This window comes from Drosophila ananassae, chromosome 2R (genome assembly GCF_017639315.1).
Source record: "Drosophila ananassae strain 14024-0371.13 chromosome 2R, ASM1763931v2, whole genome shotgun sequence".
In the NCBI taxonomy this organism is placed as follows: Eukaryota; Metazoa; Arthropoda; class Insecta; order Diptera; family Drosophilidae; genus Drosophila; species Drosophila ananassae.
The window spans coordinates 18,864,479-18,883,059 of NC_057928.1; the positions used below are offsets into that span (position 1 = coordinate 18,864,479).

General features: G+C 40.7%; 2 protein-coding genes and 1 long non-coding RNA gene across 3 annotated transcripts; 1 reads left to right on the forward strand and 2 right to left on the reverse strand.

Annotated features, from left to right (window-relative positions):
* The first annotated feature begins 237 nt into the window (after window positions 1-237).
* On the forward strand, window positions 238-1,238 carry LOC6506958. Its single transcript, XM_001956887.3, has 2 exons — window positions 238-864; window positions 923-1,238. Exons 1-2 carry the CDS (start codon window positions 446-448, stop codon window positions 1,131-1,133), a joined length of 630 nt encoding a protein of 209 aa, XP_001956923.1. The 5' UTR covers window positions 238-445; the 3' UTR covers window positions 1,134-1,238.
* Window positions 1,239-10,302: 9,064 nt separating this feature from the next.
* Window positions 10,303-11,212, reverse strand: LOC26514517. Its single transcript, XR_001408139.3, has 2 exons — window positions 10,648-11,212; window positions 10,303-10,460 (listed from the first exon to the last, which is right to left on the reverse strand). It is a non-coding gene; the product is annotated as an uncharacterized LOC26514517 (long non-coding RNA).
* Window positions 11,213-17,120: 5,908 nt separating this feature from the next.
* On the reverse strand, window positions 17,121-18,459 carry LOC6493040. Its single transcript, XM_001956886.4, has 4 exons — window positions 18,167-18,459; window positions 17,846-18,109; window positions 17,593-17,792; window positions 17,121-17,528 (listed from the first exon to the last, which is right to left on the reverse strand). Exons 1-4 carry the CDS (start codon window positions 18,443-18,445, stop codon window positions 17,240-17,242), a joined length of 1,032 nt encoding a protein of 343 aa, XP_001956922.1. The 5' UTR covers window positions 18,446-18,459; the 3' UTR covers window positions 17,121-17,239.
* Window positions 18,460-18,581: the final 122 nt, after the last annotated feature.

Below are 18,581 nucleotides of genomic sequence, written 5' to 3' on the forward strand. Positions count from 1 at the left end.
AAGCATTGCAGGATATGGGAAAAAAAGCTCAAAGGAGCAAAAAGAACAGAGAGCTCCAACAAGTTTGGAATCCACAAAGTCGATTTTCAACTGGGGAACAAAAAATTAAACTCTTATACTGAGATTTTTTCACTCCTTGCTCTCAAAAGGATGTTCGCAGTCTTTCTGGGATGGAAAAATTCATCCTTTCCTTTAAAAATGTTGTCCTGACTTGTCTCCTTTCTCCCACATCTTAGTAGACCTGCCTGGGGACTCAAAGTTAGGCTTTAAATTTCGGCAAATCAACATCAAAATTGACAAAATCCTAAAAACCGGCCTCTAAATTAAACTTGAATCGGATCTTTCCGGTTAGCAGCCAGGTTCCAGTTATATCCTCCGAACACCCTAACCTCCAAAAACCAGCAGCAGGACCCACACCGGACAGGACCAAGCAGTAAAGAAAAGGATGGAACTCTGGCACAAGCTGCGGGCACAGTTGAATGACTTCTTTTATATCAACTACCCGTATATCGCCATATATAGTAGTCTGGGCGTGTTACTGACCGCCTATTTGCATTACCAATTAAGGATCCATAACTATGACCTCATGTACTGGAAGCACTTGGCCGAGGCCTTCTCGGAGGACATCGATTGCTTCCAACTGATCATGCTGCTCGTTATTTTCGCCATAAATGCCATTTTTGTGTTCATCATCCTGAGCGTCTATCTGCGTCCAGCACTCGAAGAGGGCGGTGAGATGTCCTTGTTGGAGATTAAGGATCGGTATGCCCGTTTTATCCTGTTGCGCCTCATAGCCCGACTCGATCGCATTCAGTCCAAGTTGTCGGCGAAGAAAAAGACTCTGACTTTTCAGCATTATGCCAGGTGTTTTTTAATTTTTATATATTTTTCAAAATGTATTTTAAGAGGCTTATGTTTTTAGGGCCCATACCAACATGGCCAAGGCGGTGGCCCTGTTCCGCAAGGATGCCCGTAAACTGATCCTGCCCAATGAATCCGAAATCATGATGCCCATTGAGGACATTTATGGCGTGACGGAGGACGAAGAGCGCCAATTGCGACGGGCAGGATACTACAAGCTGATCATCGACACCACCGACGAGGCTGTCAAGGGTTTGTTCAACGCCAAGTGAGGCATTATCTGATATCCTGGCTAGCTGTTATCCTAGCTATCGATCGATCATCCGGTTCCGATTTCAAAGTTTGAGTAAACTGCATCTTGCACATCCTTTCTGTAATTGCTTTTATCTCTGGCAAGTGCAGTTCCGCCTTAAAGCCGTTTTATTGTTTCGATTGTTCAGTTGGTCGGTCGGTCGGTTGCTCGTTCTAGGTACTACTACTTCTATTGGAACACTACTGGCTGGCTTTTGTTCCCTCTCGCACTTTGGACGGCTTTTTATGGCCGCATTGTGCAAGCCAAGCCAAGCCAAGCCAAGCCGAGCCGAGTCGGGCCAACAATAACAGCCAAGGAGTTGTCTTCGGTGGAGACATTTAGAGGCAGTTGGAGTTAGCCAATCTCCCGGCCAGCTCCATTCCCGGCCAGCACCAACAATAACAATAACAGAAACAGACCCCAAACAGAAGCAACTGAAACACTAGCAGTTGCAGTGCCAGATATGCACTGTAAGAAATTACATTTTTATTATTCATTTCAAGGAATTTAAGTGTATAATACTACTACCTTTACAAATTACTTAAAATATAGAGTGTGGAACTACTTATCTTTTTAAAAAGTATTTAATTATTAAGTATTATCCTTTATCCGTTAATATAAATTTTTCTTAGCGCATTCTATGGAAGCTAAAACTAAAACTAAAATGCCAGTCCATGTCTGCACAGCTCAAAACAATATCTAATGTTGTCTACGGCAAAATATTTTGCCAGCGTCTTTTTGTTTTGGCCGCTTTTTGTTGACCATTCTCTGGTCCTGCTGCCACAGTCGTCCTGCAGTCATTTGTTCCGAGGCTTGTCTTTAAAATTAGCTAAAAGGCTGAGCAAGTTCAAGTCAATGGCGGCAAATGGAGCTGCAAGTCAAGAATGGGTTTGGAATTTAAAGGTAAAATAAAGTACTGTGTTTAATGTATCATGTGTAAGCTCTGTATCATACACAAATTAGCTCCCCCCTTTCGTGGAGATGAGTTTTTGAGTTTGCAACTTCAAAGAGTGGCACGCTTCGCTGAGCCCGAAAAAGTAGGCAACAAAAATCATAATGCAAAGAGCAAGGCCGCAATGGCACGCACTTTTATAAAAATTTGTGAAAGCTAATGCGGGGAGGGATGCTTAAAAAAGTGACAGCCTAATTTCGGTTAATGTGCCGCTGCCTCTCTGCTTTTGGCCATACGCACGTGTGTGTGTTGGCCAGAATATGGCAAACTGCATTACTTCATTCACAATGCGCACTTTTTCATGCTGGCAGGCCCCGCCCACCTTTAGCCAACGCCCCGCACACCTCCTGGCGAAAAAGACATTAAGTAGATTATGGTCTGATTGCATATTTGCGGATATGCGCGCCATAAACACGTTCAGACGTGCTGCAACCGCAACAACACTGAACAGTGAAAAACACGGCAGCGCAACAGCCCAAAAACCAGAACAAAAACAAAAAAAACATGGCTATAGCTGTAAAAAAAAAAGAAAAAAAAAAGGAAATAGTATAAAACAGAACAAGAGCATAAAGAGCGCGGGAACAAACAAAAAGAAATGCGAACAAAACATGAAAACGTACGCGCATCTAACCGCAGACAAAATGACGCCTCGTTGGTAACATCCCTTATCCCTTCCCCTTTTAAACTATGGTCACACTAAGAGAAATTATTTTTATCCAACTTTCGTTCATAGGGGGTATAGCCGTAACCTTAAGGTAGAATTATTCCAAGTGGAACATCTGCAGCTATGCCTTTAGCTTCGGCTTCTGATTTTGGCTTGGCTGGAAAAGAATGGCACAACAAAGGATACTCAGTCTCTGGGTCTGTTTCTGTATTTGTGTGTGTGTGTCTGTGTCTGTGTCTGTGTCTGCCGGAAGCAGAGAAAATTTTCCAAAAACACATGTAGCTGCCCCTTCTGTGTGTGTGTGTGTGTGTGTGTGTCATAAACCCAAATAGCAGCTATTACTTTATCGCCGAGGTAACGCCGCAAAATGGCTGTCTATTGCAGCTAAATGCTGCCAGCGGCTTTGCTTTGCATGTGTAAGTATGTGGGTGGTGCGATACAGGACACTGTCGAGCTGTTTTTTGGGCGGAGAGGGGGGAAAGCGGTGTGTTAATTCGGTCAGGTTGAAAGTGGGGGCAAACGACCCGCAAGCAATAAACAAATAATCATAAATAATGTTGCCTTTTTAACATCGACTCTAAATTAGCTATTAATTGCGCCACCATGGCCCCACCACTCTCCAGTTCCATGCCCGCAGGATTGGCCAGGACACCCGCACCCCCATCCCCATCCCTATCCCCACTCCCACCAGCAAGCCACAACCCACAGAGACAACACCTCGAAATGGGCATTCCAATCACAGCTGGTTCAATTAGGCTTACGCCTTTGTATGCAAATGTTAAGCCAAATTAGCATACAGCTGATCAGGACTCGTCAGGGAAGGAACTGTGGGTGAAGAAACGGGAATACCATCCTTTATCGTCAAGATATATAATTACATCCGACACTCCGCAAGGACACATTTAATGAATGGCCACAAATTAAACCAAGAGGGCACATGTTATTATTAATAATAAACTAATAATGAAGTCGTTTCTTTGAGTGGGAGGGGAGGGGAGGCGTTTAGGTCCTGCCACGCCCACTGTGCCTGGCGAGAGGCACTTTAAATTTCATTTGATATGATTGCTATGCAGAGGATAATTTCACAGCCCGGTTCGAACAGCTCGTCAGGATGGCGTGAGTTTAGCATATGCACAAGGATATGCTAGGATATTCCAGGACTTCAATCAGCTATGTAAAATCTATGTAAAATATTTATATTGCCGTGGTGTATCCGGGTGCTGAGGGAGCTGCCCGGGTCGATGGGCAGCGATAAGTGCACAGAGGAAATATTATGCATTTCGCTTCAATCGAAGGACTTTAAAGCCCAGTTATGAAAAGTTGACTACAATCTCGAATATCCTGTTTAGCCATCAGATTCGTTTAAAAGGCAGCAACTACTTGCAAGAAGTAACTGATATCCTCAAGTTTTTGCCTGTGTTCGTGCGTAATCAGGAGCAATGGATGGCCTCAAGGAGCTGGCTGGCTGGCTGGTGGATGGCTTGAACGGAATTTACATAAACATTGCAGATACATCCCCGGCGGATGAGATAAATTCCGCCTCCCTTCAAATAGTATAGTTTGCCGCACCGCACCACTTGTTATGACATTTTGATTATTTATTTAGACAAAAGACTTGGCTCGCCTTCGGTCGGTCCAGTTCTCGTTAAGGCTATATGTAAAGACATATAGTATATATTCATATATCGCTAGATAGCTGCACCCCAATATCCTTCCGATTCTTGAGCGGAATACCTTAAGCGATTTGTGGATCAATTCTCCGCCAATCTGCACAAAAATCTGGAAACAAAATATTTTATTGACTTTTTCTGAAATTTTCTGGGGGAGTCCCCTTTGAAAATCCACAAAATGCATGATAGGGTCTCCATGTGGAGACCTGTGGTCTAGCAAAAGCTATATCTTTCCCAATAATCATCCAATTCTTGAGTGGAATACCTTAACGATACCTTAAACGATTTCTCCTTTAATCTATGTACATCAAAATCTAGCAACATAATTTTCAATAGATTCATTTAATTCTAATAATCCTAATGAAGACTCTTGTAAGAACCCGATTATTCTTGTTTTCCGCCTTTTTTTCCAACAAAATCCTTTCAAAAATTGAAAAGACTTGTCAGTAGTCCAACAGTCTTTAAAAAGTAACAAAAAATATTATTACTTCTCAGAATTAGTCTATTTTTAAAGCATACTATAAAGCTTTTAAACTCGAAAGCCCTCTTCAAATCCCGCAACAAAGGAGTTTGATTTAAAAAGTAGTTTTTATTCTCGGATGTGCAGAAAATAAAACGTGGATTAAAAATTCCCCCAAAATCCAAATATTCAAGTTGGGGTAGCGAAATGACAGAGCTCGAGAGCCTCGAGGCACATATGCAAAATGGAAACTTTTCAGCTGCCGCAACCCTGCAGTTCCAGTGTTGAGGAGTTCCTTGTGGAACTCTCCATTACCTGCTCACCATGCATTAGGAATTCCCCAGTGCTGGTATATGAAATTCGTTAAGGAATTTTTGTATGGGATGTCCTATGCATCGGTGACCTGGGGAATTTTCTCCCTAACTGGTTAGGGAATTTCCCCAGGAATTCCTGCAAAGAAATCCTAGGGAAGGTATTTGGTATTCTTTGCAAAGAACTCATCAAAGAACTCCTTGGTCATTTTTTGCAAAAAAATCCCTGGGAAGACATTTTGAAAAAAATCATTATCTATTTTTAGAAACCCACCACACCAATGTTTTTATGTATTAATTTGTTTTCGCAAATGTAAACGAGTTTAAATGTTAAGAAACATTTTACAAATATCATAAACTACATTGTATTATTTTTACTTACTTTCGCCTGGACTGGGATTCGAACCTCCCGTGCTTTTGTTTAATAGACCAACATGCAAGCCTCTAAGCTATCAAGGAATCGCGCGTAGACTGCGATTGACAATAATATGACTCTACAAAGGTGTATATATCAATCAATCTCAATTATTTTTTAAATCCCCATTTAAAAAAAAGAATAAATGTAAAATTTTATATTGAGGTTGCGATATTAAAAAATAAATAAAAGTAAACATAAAGAAAACTCATAATATTCATAGTCTTCCGGTGGGAATCGAACCAACGATCTAGGATTAACAGGCAGACATCTTAACCATTGAACCATTGGGTTAAAGTTTCACGCGAAAAATATTTAGAAACCCAAGAATATGTGATCATACTCTCCCTCTCCGCTCACTTACTTTGCTGAGAGAATTTTTTTCTCTCATCGACTGTCTTTGCATTTTCTATTGTTTTTAAAGACGTTGCATCTCACTCTTTTCTCAGTGTGTCCCTCTCTATCGTTGAGGAATATTTTCCTTAGTGATTTTTTGGTACTGCAGGGAAGCCACTCAGTCGGGACACATACCATCATGGCATGCCCCATACATACATACATACATACATACGAGGACAATCCTAGACCAATGTGTCGTATGCGCAACGTAAAACTTGGCCGAGCGTAAATGGATGCATCTTGGCAGGAGGCATAAGTGCCACACACACACATAGAGGGGAAGAGAGGACAGGACAGGATAGAGAAAGAGATGGATGCAAAGAGGGAGAAGGAGCAACGCTCAAACAAAACATGATAACAATTAAAACTTTGCACACTTGGCGTATTTACATTATTCATTTCGGTGTTGGATTCTCTTGTCACATTTTATACTTCTTCTCCGACTTTTGTGGCAACCATTTTTTATGCTTCTACGTTTGTTGCATCCCACATTCATTTGCGGGCTGCACTGAAAGAAAAGCTTAGCTTTTATAGTGCTAATATGTCAGTATCCTTTTTACTGTCTTAATGAAACTCTTTATAGAAGCTCGTAACATAATTCCAACTAAAAACTGGCTGTAAACTGTCTATATCCTTTTAAAATCTATTTTTTTTTTATGTGAGCAGCTCCCAGAAGCAGAGGTCCTTGTTTTTGGCCACTTGAATGATGCCAAGCCATCAAGGAAGTGGGTAATCCAATGGATGAACAACCGACGCGTCGGTAGGAGACACAGAAAGTGCCCGCATGTTAAGCACTTAATGACATTTTAAAATAAATGTTAAATTTATGACAAAACGTAATTACCGACCGGCCAGAGCAAGGACTCCTGGATCTGGTCGTGGTCCGGGTCCAGCTACAGGTTCGAGCATTGTCGCATGAAATATGAAACCATAATTACTTTAATTAAGCAAATATTTTTTACCCGCAATTCTTTTCATTATATATTGGGGAGGTGAGCGGCAAAGAGGGTGGTTGGGCGGTTGGGTGGTGTCTGGTTGGGAGGTTGGTTGGGTGGTGGCATTGATTGAGCATATTTATTAAATGGCTATTATTGCTCGCGCATCGTGTCGGCAACACGGCAATAAATTGAAGCATTTTAATTATCGCTTAAAAGGCCAACACTCGATGGCGTCTCCTGAACTACTGAAAGAGGGGCAGCTTCCCTCACCTTTGGCCATAAATCATGGTGAGTGTTAAGCGATCAGAGTTTTGATAACGACCGAATTAAAGACGAGATTCAATAGTTTATATTCAATTTATTAAGCTAATTCCGCACAATAAAACAAATCAATATCCCGTCAATAACAACTCCCAAAATACAACAAGAAGAAGAACCGCTTTGGCGCAGAAGCTCTTCCAAAGCTCCCAAAAGCGCATGCGCTACAAAATGACAACAAAGTGCATGCGAATCTGGGAGACAAAAGAGAAGATTAAATGCCGCTGCAGATAAACAAATTATCAATATTCTAATTAGCCTATCTGGTGGCTGCTTAGCCCAACATCCTCCCCCCTATTGAAGGGCGTGCCTTCAATAACAATTTTGGAAGGGCAGCAGACACATCTTTTAAGGGATATTCCACAGGTTGCGTAGTTTCATTAAGAAGATTTAGAACTCACAGAGCGAAAAAGGCACACCAATTTCTTCCAAACCCTTGACCATGCATTGCTCCCCCCAATAGACCAATGCGGGAGTCGAGTTCTCCTAACGAGTGCAGGGGGACCGGAACGTTGATTCTTCTCCTCTTCTCCTTCTGCATAGGGCAATCCAGCATCCCGCGATAGTCCATTGCGTCCAGAAACCACCCATCCAAATAGTGTATTTTGGACAACTGGGAGGCAGTGACCTAATTGGATTTGGCCAACTGACAATAGGTTGAAGAACAGGCTGGCTCCAATTAGCAGGTCCACACCTTGCGGTCTGTGGAAGTTGGGATCAGCCAGCGCTACGCCGCGAGGAATCTTCCATTTCGAAATATCAATTTTAAGGCTGGGCTGACAGTCCGCAATATGAGACACTATAACCGCCTCTAGGTTCGCACAATATGTGGTTAGTCGAGACTTCACACACACATTAACGGAGGATCCATCCGTAGCAAACTCAGTGCCGCCGAGACCTGCGACCGCTACACAGCTTTTGGTGCGACGAAGCTGAAGTTGACTTGCCAGCCGCGATGAAATAAGGTGAACTTGTGAACCAGAGTCCAATAACACTCTACAAGGCAGGAAGGCACCTGATCGACCACGGATGAGGATATTGGCGGTTGGCAGAAGCACTTCAGTAGGGCGATCCTGCGTCAAGATCGTGTTGATTGACTGGGAAGGTGGGGCAGCAACGGCAACACCAGCGGCGGAAACCAAACCTCGTAGTGGTGGGGAATTGTTAGAGCAGGGCAGCTGCCCGCAATGGTGCAACAAAGCATGATGTCGGCGATTGCACTTTGGACATCGGGCAGCTGAACATCCGCGTGCAAAATGACCATCCTCCAAACATACAAAGCAGCGGGTCAGCCGTCGCACTTCGTCGTACCGTTGACTAAGTGGCAAGGCAAGGAAGCTGGGACATGTAGGAAGCGCGTGCGCCAAAACACCACACAGGGCGCATAGAGCTGGACGAGCGTTGATAATCATGCACGACGATCGGTTATTCGTAGATCTCCCTCGGCCCACTTGGTTAGCTGGTGGATACGCAGCCAAAGAAAAGTCGACGCATTCAAGAGTCCGGCACCTTTGCTCCAAAAATCGTGCCATGGACTCCCAAGACGGAAGGCTGTCGTTGTTTCCGGCCAGAGTGTCTTCCCACTTGGCTTTTGTGACAGGATCCAACTTCTGTAGGACAATCTGGATGAGCAAGCATCCTTGGATCTCGGCAGCTGATCCGGAACTCATGAGAGCCCGCATATGCCCATTGAACCGATCCGACAGCTCCCGCAACGTAGCAACAGATCCGGGCTCGACCACACGAAGCTGCAGGATCTCGTTGATGTGAGACTGGAAAATTAATCGCCGATTACTAAACCGATTGCGCAAAAGGTCAAGAGCCACATCGTAGTTCGCGTCAGTAATTTCCAGCGCTCTCACCGTCTCCAAGGCTGACTCGCGCAGGCATGAAATGAGCCACCGGAGCTTTTCCATTTTTGTTAGGTGAGGATGGCTGTCAATCGTCGTCTTAAAAAGGGCAAAGAAATCCGGCCAGTCAACATAGCCGCCGCTAAATGTTGGCATCGGCAACGGTGGTAAGGATGGGGCTGGCTTGTATGGCATGGGTGAGACACCGGCACCGTCGAGAAGTGTGGAGTGGGCAGCGATTCTCATGGAGTGCTTGGCAACCTCCACCTGAATGTCCACCTGCACATCAGTCGCCAACTGCGAGAATTTCCAATAAAGCTCACTCCCGATCTCGCTGAAGTTAAGCTCCTCCAACTCTTCTTGAAGCGCGGTGAACCGCTCACGCAAACGCTTCTCCACTGACTCCAGCGCCATAATGGTGCCATCCTCATTCCGCGCTGCAGCCTTCACCTTATGATGCAGCGCCTCCATCTCCTGGCACGTCACCTCTGCTCTTCTCCGCAGCGTCCTTTCCCGGCTTGCGGCAGCAGATCCAGTAGTTCCACATCCAGACTCCATCCCGCAAATCTCCAGTGCGAGCGATGCAAATCGACAACCAAGAGATGTTTTTTTTTTTTTTTTTTTTTAATTTTTGTGTTTTTCGTACCGCAGTTTTTTCAGTTTCTCGGGAAATTAAACTGATTGAACTTCGGGCGCGATCACGTCGGGGTCACCAATGTTAAGCGATCAGAGTTTTGATAACGACCGAATTAAAGACGAGATTCAATAGTTTATATTCAATTTATTAAGCTAATTCCGCACAATAAAACAAATCAATATCCCGTCAATAACAACTCCCAAAATACAACAAGAAGAAGAACCGCTTTGGCGCAGAAGCTCTTCCAAAGCTCCCAAAAGCGCATGCGCTACAAAATGACAACAAAGTGCATGCGAATCTGGGAGACAAAAGAGAAGATTAAATGCCGCTGCAGATAAACAAATTATCAATATTCTAATTAGCCTATCTGGTGGCTGCTTAGCCCAACAGTGAGTATTCATTCATAAAATATGTACATACAATTTATATCTTTAGATAATCTTAAGATACAATTTACTTATCTCTCAAAAGCCAAACAAAAGCAATAAAATCGTCAGACCTACCCACAACTGCAAAAACCACACAAAAAAAAGCCTTTTCTTTTTATCATTTTTATTTATTTATCTGTAACGCGATCATATTCCCACGCAGAGCCAGTCAATTGAGTATAAAATGCATCAGGTATACATAGTTGCAATAATCGATTGTGTAATGTTGCGAAATTGATATTGGCGCTGAGGCAATCGCAGAGCTCTGTAATAATAAAAAATATATATGTTTAGATTAGGGGATTCACAGAAAAGAAAATACCTTTAACGAAAAAAGGCAAGGCCATTACTCAGAGCCAAAAGAATGTAAGGGTGCATTGCACTGCAGTAAAAATTTTTGGGAGGTTCCAGCGTCACTATTAGAGTCGCTTTTAGCCAACTTATTCACTCACTTTTTGTTGTTGGTTACATTATATTATTCAGGTGAAGTAGATAAAGAAGAAGGATGATTAACGCCGATATAACGATCACGTTCACAGACCAAAATAATACTTTATTCTCCTGATAGGTAATCATTTTAGACTCGTTGGTTAAAAGTATTCAACATTTAATGCGCTTCTCCAGATACGTCGTTTCCAGTAAGCAGCGCGAGTTCGAATGATTCCTTGATCGTGGTTCCAAGCCACGAAAACAAAGGCCCGAGAAACTTAGGGGGTTACACCGAGTCAGACGGCCAAAAAATTGAAAAAAAAAATATATTTGCGGTTTTCTTACTCTTAACCCTCTAAGCCAAAGCTGCCTGAAGGCACGTATCACGTTTTTGGCCGTAACAAATAAATTAAGAACTTTTCAATCGTTTAAATAATTTTTGGCGGTTGGTAAAAGGCACATAAAATTATTAGTCTCATCTTTGAAGAGCTCCGAAGCTCTTAAACAATTGAAAAGCTGTAATTTTATTTTTTAACCTCAAAAAAAATACGTGCCTTCAGGCATGCTTAAGTCTTAGAGGGTTAACTCAAAAATACAAAACGATTATGTTAGTTAATAAGTTAACCCTCTAAGACTTAAGCATGCCTGAAGGCACGTATTTTTTTTGAGGTTAAAAAATAAAATTACAGCTTTTCAATTGTTTAAGAGCTTCGGAGCTCTTCAAAGATGAGACTAATAATTTTATGTGCCTTTTACCAACCGCCAAAAATTATTTAAACGATTGAAAAGTTCTTAATTTATTTGTTACGGCCAAAAACGTGATACGTGCCTTCAGGCAGCTTTGGCTTAGAGGGTTAATAAAGTTCATGTTGGAAAAACCAAAAGTCACACTGATTCACATACACATTGTGTGTGTGGGAAGGGGAAGAGCAATGTTGATCTCAGGGAGAGCCAAATCTCTCTCTCTCTAATTGTTCTTTCTCCTTTATGCTTTTTGAACGTTTTTGTATTCTTTTTGTATGCATATGCGTACGCTTACTTACTTCCTCAACGACAGCGAGAGCGTGCAGACGTAAAATAAATTAACTAAAATAACAATCAAAGTGTTTTTACTATTTGGACAATTTGGCTGGTGTATGGAAGTTATATTAACTCTGTTAATATAAACTTAACAAATCTCATAGGTTATGGGCCCAGTCACAATTTGCAACTAAGCGCTATAGTGGAATACTTTGATTGTTAACGAATAATAAAAGTGATATATGTACATATAAAAATAAAAGTGAACAACGTACATATACATATACATACATATGTATAACGACGCGCCAGGTTGGCGTACATTTTTTTTTGCTTTCAGTGTGAGTGCAGACTAGCAACAAAAAAATTCTAAGAAGCGCATAACAATCGAACAGAAGAACAGTTATTCTCGTATGATGGAAAAAGGAAAGAGAAACATAACACCTTTTAACGGGGAAAAATATTCCATATGGAAATTTAGAGTCAGGGCTTTGTTGGAGGAAAACGATTTACTAAAAGTAATTGACGAGATACCAAGTGGTGATAGAAGTGACGAAGTGAAGCGAGCAGAGAGAAATGCAAAGAGTCTCATAATTGAATATTTGAGTGACTCTTTTTTAGTGTTTGCTAACAACGGGAACTCGGCTAAGGAGATTTTTGAGAATTTAGATAATATTTACGAGCGTTAAAGAGTTGGCATCTCAACTTTCATTACGCAAACAACTATTGGCTTTAAAATTGAAAGGTGATTCTCCGCTAGTTAACCATTTTCGATTATTTGATGATTTGGTTACTGAGTTAGTTGCGGCGGGAGCCAAAATAGATGAAATGGACAAAGTGTCTCATTTGCTTTTAACACTCCCAACTAGCTATGATGGGGTAACAACAGCGATAGAAACTCTCTCTGAGCAAAGTTTAACACTAGCTTTCGTAAAGACTCGGCTCCTTGATCATGAAATCAAATTAAAAGGAGTTAGTAAGGACACAAGTGCAAAAGTGTTGCAGGCTATAGGCAATCGAGAGCCTAGGAATAGCACATACAAAAACAAAAAAACAAAATTTGTGAAGAAACAATTCCAGAAGAAGTTAATCCCTAAGCTAAAGTGTTTTCATTGCGGCAAATTAGGCCACATGAAAAAGGACTGTTTCTTCTTAAAAAGGCAGGCAGGGGGCAACCAGAATATTCATGTCCAAAGTAATGTCAGAGAGACACAAGCCCAGATGGCAACAGCAACGCAGCCAGAACGCTCGTTTGCATTCATGACGAACGTAGCTGTTAGAGAGAGACAGACTCAGATGGCAACCGCGCAGCCGGACTGTGTTTTTGCTTTTATGATGAAATTAGCTAATTCCAGTGAACAGACAGATGGCGTAGATTTCATATTAGATTCAGGGGCGTCAGATCACATAGTAAACGACATAACTTTATTTTCTGAGTACGAGAATGTAAACCCAAGTGTGGCGATTGAGATTGCAAAGCGTGGAGAATTTGTGTATGCTACTGCGAAAGGACTAGTTAGTCTTAACAATTCCGGAAACAACATTGCATTAAAAAATGTGCTATATTGCAAGGAAATCCCGCACAATTTACTATCCGTGAAGAAGATGCTAGACGCTGGAATGTCCGTCCAATTTAATCCGGATGGTATAAAAATAATCAAAGATGGTAACTTGGCATTTGAAGGTTTTTTATATTTCCACAGATTTCCAGTTGGCTGATATTTTAACGAAGCCGCTACCAACAGCTAGATTCACTGCACTGCGAAACCAACTGGGGCTTACTGGACTTGCACCCTGAACCTTTATATGAAGTTATTTTGTTTTCTTTTAACCAAGACAAACTGGATCTCTTGGCATATATATATATACATATATTTAACAATAATCAAACCAAAATAATTTTTAGTCTAACCACTGTTGTTTATAAAGAAGTGAATCTTGTTAATTTATGTTTTTGATTGATCTGATTGGGTTTTACTGGGTTTCCCCAATTCTTTGCAGCAAATGCTGGATCAGAAAAGAAAGAGACCCCAGACAAGAAAAGAAAAAGAAAAGAAACAACAACAATTTGAATATGCACGCACTCGTCTGAAAATTATTATTTTTTGTTAATCCTTAATTTGTATCAGTGTAATTTTTGAGGTGGCGTGTTGGAAAAACCAAAAGTCACACTGATTCACATACACATTGTGTGTGTGGGAAGGGGAAGAGCAATGTTGATCTCAGGGAGAGCCAAATCTCTCTCTCTCTCTAATTGTTCTTTCTCCTTTATGCTTTTTGAACGTTTTTGTATTCTTTTTGTATGCATATGCGTACGCTTACTTACTTCCTCAACGACAGCGAGAGCGTGCAGACGTAAAATAAATTAACTAAAATAACAATCAAAGTGTTTTTACTATTTGGACAATTTGGCTGGTGTATGGAAGTTATATTAACTCTGTTAATATAAACTTAACAAATCTCATAGTTCATAATCAATTGAATAGTAGAAACAAAAAGCTTCGTAATAAAATAACTGATTTTAAAACAAATTGTTAATAAAACTTACAATTCTAATTTGATTTAAAAACAAGTTTTGGAGGCATAAAGATTTAATTGAGTTAGGGACAAAATTTTAGTCTAATTAGTACAATATTTTTTAAAGGTTCTGGTTTCCATAAAAACGAGTTTAAAAGCACTATAAAATCACTTTTTTTAAAACGTATGGAACCTTACTTCAAAAATAACTGCGGAATTTCAAAACAAGAAAGGAAAGCTAACTTCGGGCGGAGCCGAAGTTTATATACCCTTGCAGCTGAGTCGCAGTCCGCTAGGTGGCGCCACCCATCTTATATTATTAGATATATAGCGGATCGTATATAGTTGGCCGATCCTTATGAAACTTGGAAAATCGAATTTTTTTGCCAAAAGAGGAATCCATTGAAACTCCCATCCTTCTAACTTGAAAAACAACGAAGTTATAGCATTTCCGATCAATCAGTTATATGACAGCTATAGGATATAGACGGCCGATCCTGATGACATTTAGCAGATCATATAAGTTGGCCCAAATTAGAATGCACAGAAAGTCCCATCCTTCTAACTTGAAAAACAACGAAGTTATAGCATTTCCGATCAATCAGTTATATGGCAGCTATAGGATATAGTTGGCCGATCCTTATGAAATTCGACAAATCAGATTGTCTTTCCCAAAATAGAATCTCTACCAAATCCCATCTTTCTAACTTAAAAAACACCAAAGTTATGCCAATTTCGATCGTTCTATGACAGCTATAGGATATAGTCGGCCGATCCTTACGAAATTTTGTACATAAGATATTCTGGTCAAATATAACATGTGTAGAAACTCCCAACCCTCTAACTTAAAAAACACCAAAGTTATGGCATTTCCGATCAATCAGTTATATGGCAGCTATAGGATATAGTCGACCGATCCCGGCCGTTCCGACTTATATACTGCCTGCAAAGGAAAGAAGGGTGTGTGCAAAGTTTCAACTCGATAGCTTTAAAACTGAGAGACTAGTTTGCGTAGAAACAGACAGACGGACAGACGGACAGACGGACAGACGGACCGACGGACAGACGGACAGACGGACATGCTCATATCGACTCAGGAGGTGATCCTGATCAGGAATATATATACTTTATAGGGTCGGAGATGTCTCCTTCACTGCGTTGCACACTTTTGACCAAAATTATAATACCCTCTGCAAGGGTATAAAAAATTAGTTTAAAAGAAATCAAAGATATATACTACAAGAAAAAATTTATTTTTTAAATTTATGACTAGGTATAACCCCTTAAGAGTTCCCTCTCTTTTCTTGCTAGAAGAGAATATAAGTAACGATATGCTCTCAATGCTCTCTCTTATTATACCCTTGCAGAGGGTATTATAATTTTGGTCAAAAGTGTGCAACGCAGTGAAGGAGACATCTCCGACCCTATAAAGTATATATATTCTTGATCAGGATCACCTCCTGAGTCGATATGAGCATGTCCGTCTGTCCGTCTGTCCGTCTGTCCGTTTCTACGCAAACTAGTCTCTCAGTTTTAAAGCTATCGAGTTGAAACTTTGCACACACCCTTCTTTCCTTTGCAGGCAGTATATAAGTCGGAACGGCCGGGATCGGTCGACTATATCCTATAGCTGCCATATAACTGATTGATCGGAAATGCCATAACTTTGGTGTTTTTTAAGTTAGAGGGTTGGGACTCTTCACACATGTTATATTTGACCAAAATATCTTGTGTACAAAATTTCATAAGGATCGGCCGACTATATCCTATAGCTGTCATACAACGATCGGAATTGGCATAACTTTGGTGTTTTTTAAGTTAGAAAGATGGGATTTGGTACAGATTACTCTTTTGGCAAAATAATTCGATATGCCAAATTTCATAAGGATCGGCCAACTATATACGATCCGCTACATATCTAATAATATAAGATGCGTGGCGCCACCTAGCGGACTGCGAGTGAACTGCAAGGGTATATAAACTTCGGCTCCGCTCGAAGTTAGCTTTCCTTTCTTGTTTTTATATGTATTGGATCTCGATATTGGTCGAAGCAGAGATATCATGTTTCTTTTAAGGGGGCATGCTACAAGTGCGCAATTTCAAAAAATCGAATTTTTTTTTTTTGCATTTTCTTTAAGTATATACATTTAGAAATGTGTCCACAAAATTTTGAAATGATCCGGTGAAAATTCAGTGAGATACACATGTTTAAAGGGAGGGGCGTCCGGTAAGCGTAATGGTGAGTTGAAACTTTAAACACGATTTTCTCAAAACTACGTTTTCAAAGTCGGTGACCACTCTACTCGAAAACTAGTGACCCGATTGTCTTGAAATTTAGCATGCTCTTTTATTACATAATAATCTAGTACTTAATCGAAGGATTTTTTTTTTTATGCAAAACTTTTTTTTTTACAGCTGAAAAACTACCGATTTTTTTGACGAAAAACGATTTTTCAACTTTGAAAGGTCGCCATTTTGTCAAATATTTTTTTTTTTTAATATCCTTCGATTAAGTACTAGATTTACTTTTAATAAATGTAAATCCGTTTCATTTTTTGATTTCGGACTATCCAGTTTTTCACAGTGTTGGTCACCGCAACTCGCCTTTTTCGGATGGACCTCACTTCGACGGGGCATAACTTTGAAACCCCTAAAAATTTTCTACTTTTTTTTTTCAAATTTAAGTTAAAATAATGTACTTTCACATAATAAAACGATATTTCAAAAAAATTCAATAGTTTACGAGAAAAAAATTCGGAAAAAATGCCTATTTTTTGGCCCTCCAAGTGCGCATGCCCCCTTAAATCACACAGATTCCCCGGATTACATATACATATCTTCCAAAGAGATTCAATAATCGGCTTTAAAAATGAGATAAGGTTAGAAGCCGCTTGTCTTGAAGATTAAGAATTTTAATCCAATGGAATTTCTTAAAATAATATTTAAAATAAGCCTCATCTAAAATTAATATAAAATTTATTGCCGTTTTTTTGGAGAATTTGTCTAGTTTTTGTTTGACTAAAATTTGCTGACCACAATTTGTATCCAATACGAAATTTTTTTAAGTTATTATCTAATCTAAACCAGCTCAGTAAACTGCAAAACGGAAATGTGCATCGAGCCGAGGTCAAGAAACCGACAGCTACGTTTGGCATTCACCTCCAAACGCATACTGAACGCCGTGCAATGGGGCATACTGTTGGGGGAAAGGCTTTCACACTTTCCAGTTATAGCATCCTGCAAAATACGAAGGACAATCTGCGGGGCCACCACAAAGAACTTGAGGAGCAGGCGAGTGCTGCGCTTTGTCAAGGGCTGCCTCAGCACACCATAGGAGTAGATAATGCTGCCCGCGTCCTTGTATCCGCTGCAAAATAGACACATTTACAAAATTTCTAACTTCAGATAGTAATTATTAAATTAGACTTCACCAGAATCTCCTTTGCAGAGTCTCGTAATATAGCAGCTCCGCCATCATGGCCATAAAGTCATTTCGCTTGATCTGGTCTACAGCGCGAGTACGGACCTCTCGTTCCTCAACCACACCCATGAAGATGCCGTTCACCTCGACCTGAAGCTGCCAGTGCAGGAGGTTCATGCCCCAGCCAACGATACGAAAATTTTGGAATTGCTAAAAGAAATGAATGATTAGAAAAGTAATAGTACTTGTATTCTACACCTTACCCGCAAAAGATTGAATAATGACAAGGTATAGAGTAATCGCAATTCGTGAAACTTCTGCCTCTTGCTAACTGGAACCCGATGGACGTATGGCCGTTCCAAGCTGTCCAGAAACTGTTTGATGAAAGCACTCATATACTGGGTCTGTGGATCTCCATCTGCATCACCGTACTCCACCTCTAAATTTTCGTAAAAGTGCAGCAGGCTGTTGGCGTAGTAATTTTCAAAACCAATGCTGCGATAGTAGCTGATGGCATGCTTAAGGGTCTGAAACAGGAAAAGTCTATTAGTATTGTATGAAATTTTGAATAAAATAAAACTCACCTGCAGCATGGTCCTGGTCTTCTGAATATCTACACTCTCCTCGCACTTTTTCCGATGGGTCCGCACAACTGTTTCGTGATGATGCAGAATATAGGCATTGTGAAGCTGCCGCATGTCCTTGGAGACCCGACGCAGAAGCTTCTGATGGCGATAACCGACCTTGGATATTATGCTGTGGAGAAGATGGCTTGGCAGATCCATCAGCTGAGTGGGCATCCGTTCTTGCGGCTCCTCCCTGCCTACATCCTTGGAAGAGTCAATCGGCTCTTTAACTAGCATTTTGTATTTTTTATCCAAATAACACACACATAGAAAACTACACTTTTAGGGACTAACAAATTTTTATTCAAGGGCACTGCCTACTTCAAATAAACTTAGCTTCTATACTGTTTATTGTTTTGGGTATTGAGCTCCA

Bases quoted from the DNA above. Each gene is read 5' to 3' on its own strand.
- LOC6506958 (XM_001956887.3), top strand. From the start codon at position 446: ATGGAACTCTGGCACAAGCTGCGGGCACAGTTGAATGACTTCTTTTAT. The intron at 865-922 runs GTGTTTTTTAAT...TTATGTTTTTAG, and splicing joins ACTTTTCAGCATTATGCCAG to GGCCCATACCAACATGGCCA.
- LOC6493040 (XM_001956886.4), bottom strand. From the start codon at position 18,445: ATGCTAGTTAAAGAGCCGATTGACTCTTCCAAGGATGTAGGCAGGGAG. The intron at 17,793-17,845 runs GTAAGGTGTAGA...CATTTCTTTTAG, and splicing joins CATTATTCAATCTTTTGCGG to CAATTCCAAAATTTTCGTAT. The intron at 17,529-17,592 runs GTGAAGTCTAAT...TCTATTTTGCAG, and splicing joins ACTCTGCAAAGGAGATTCTG to CGGATACAAGGACGCGGGCA.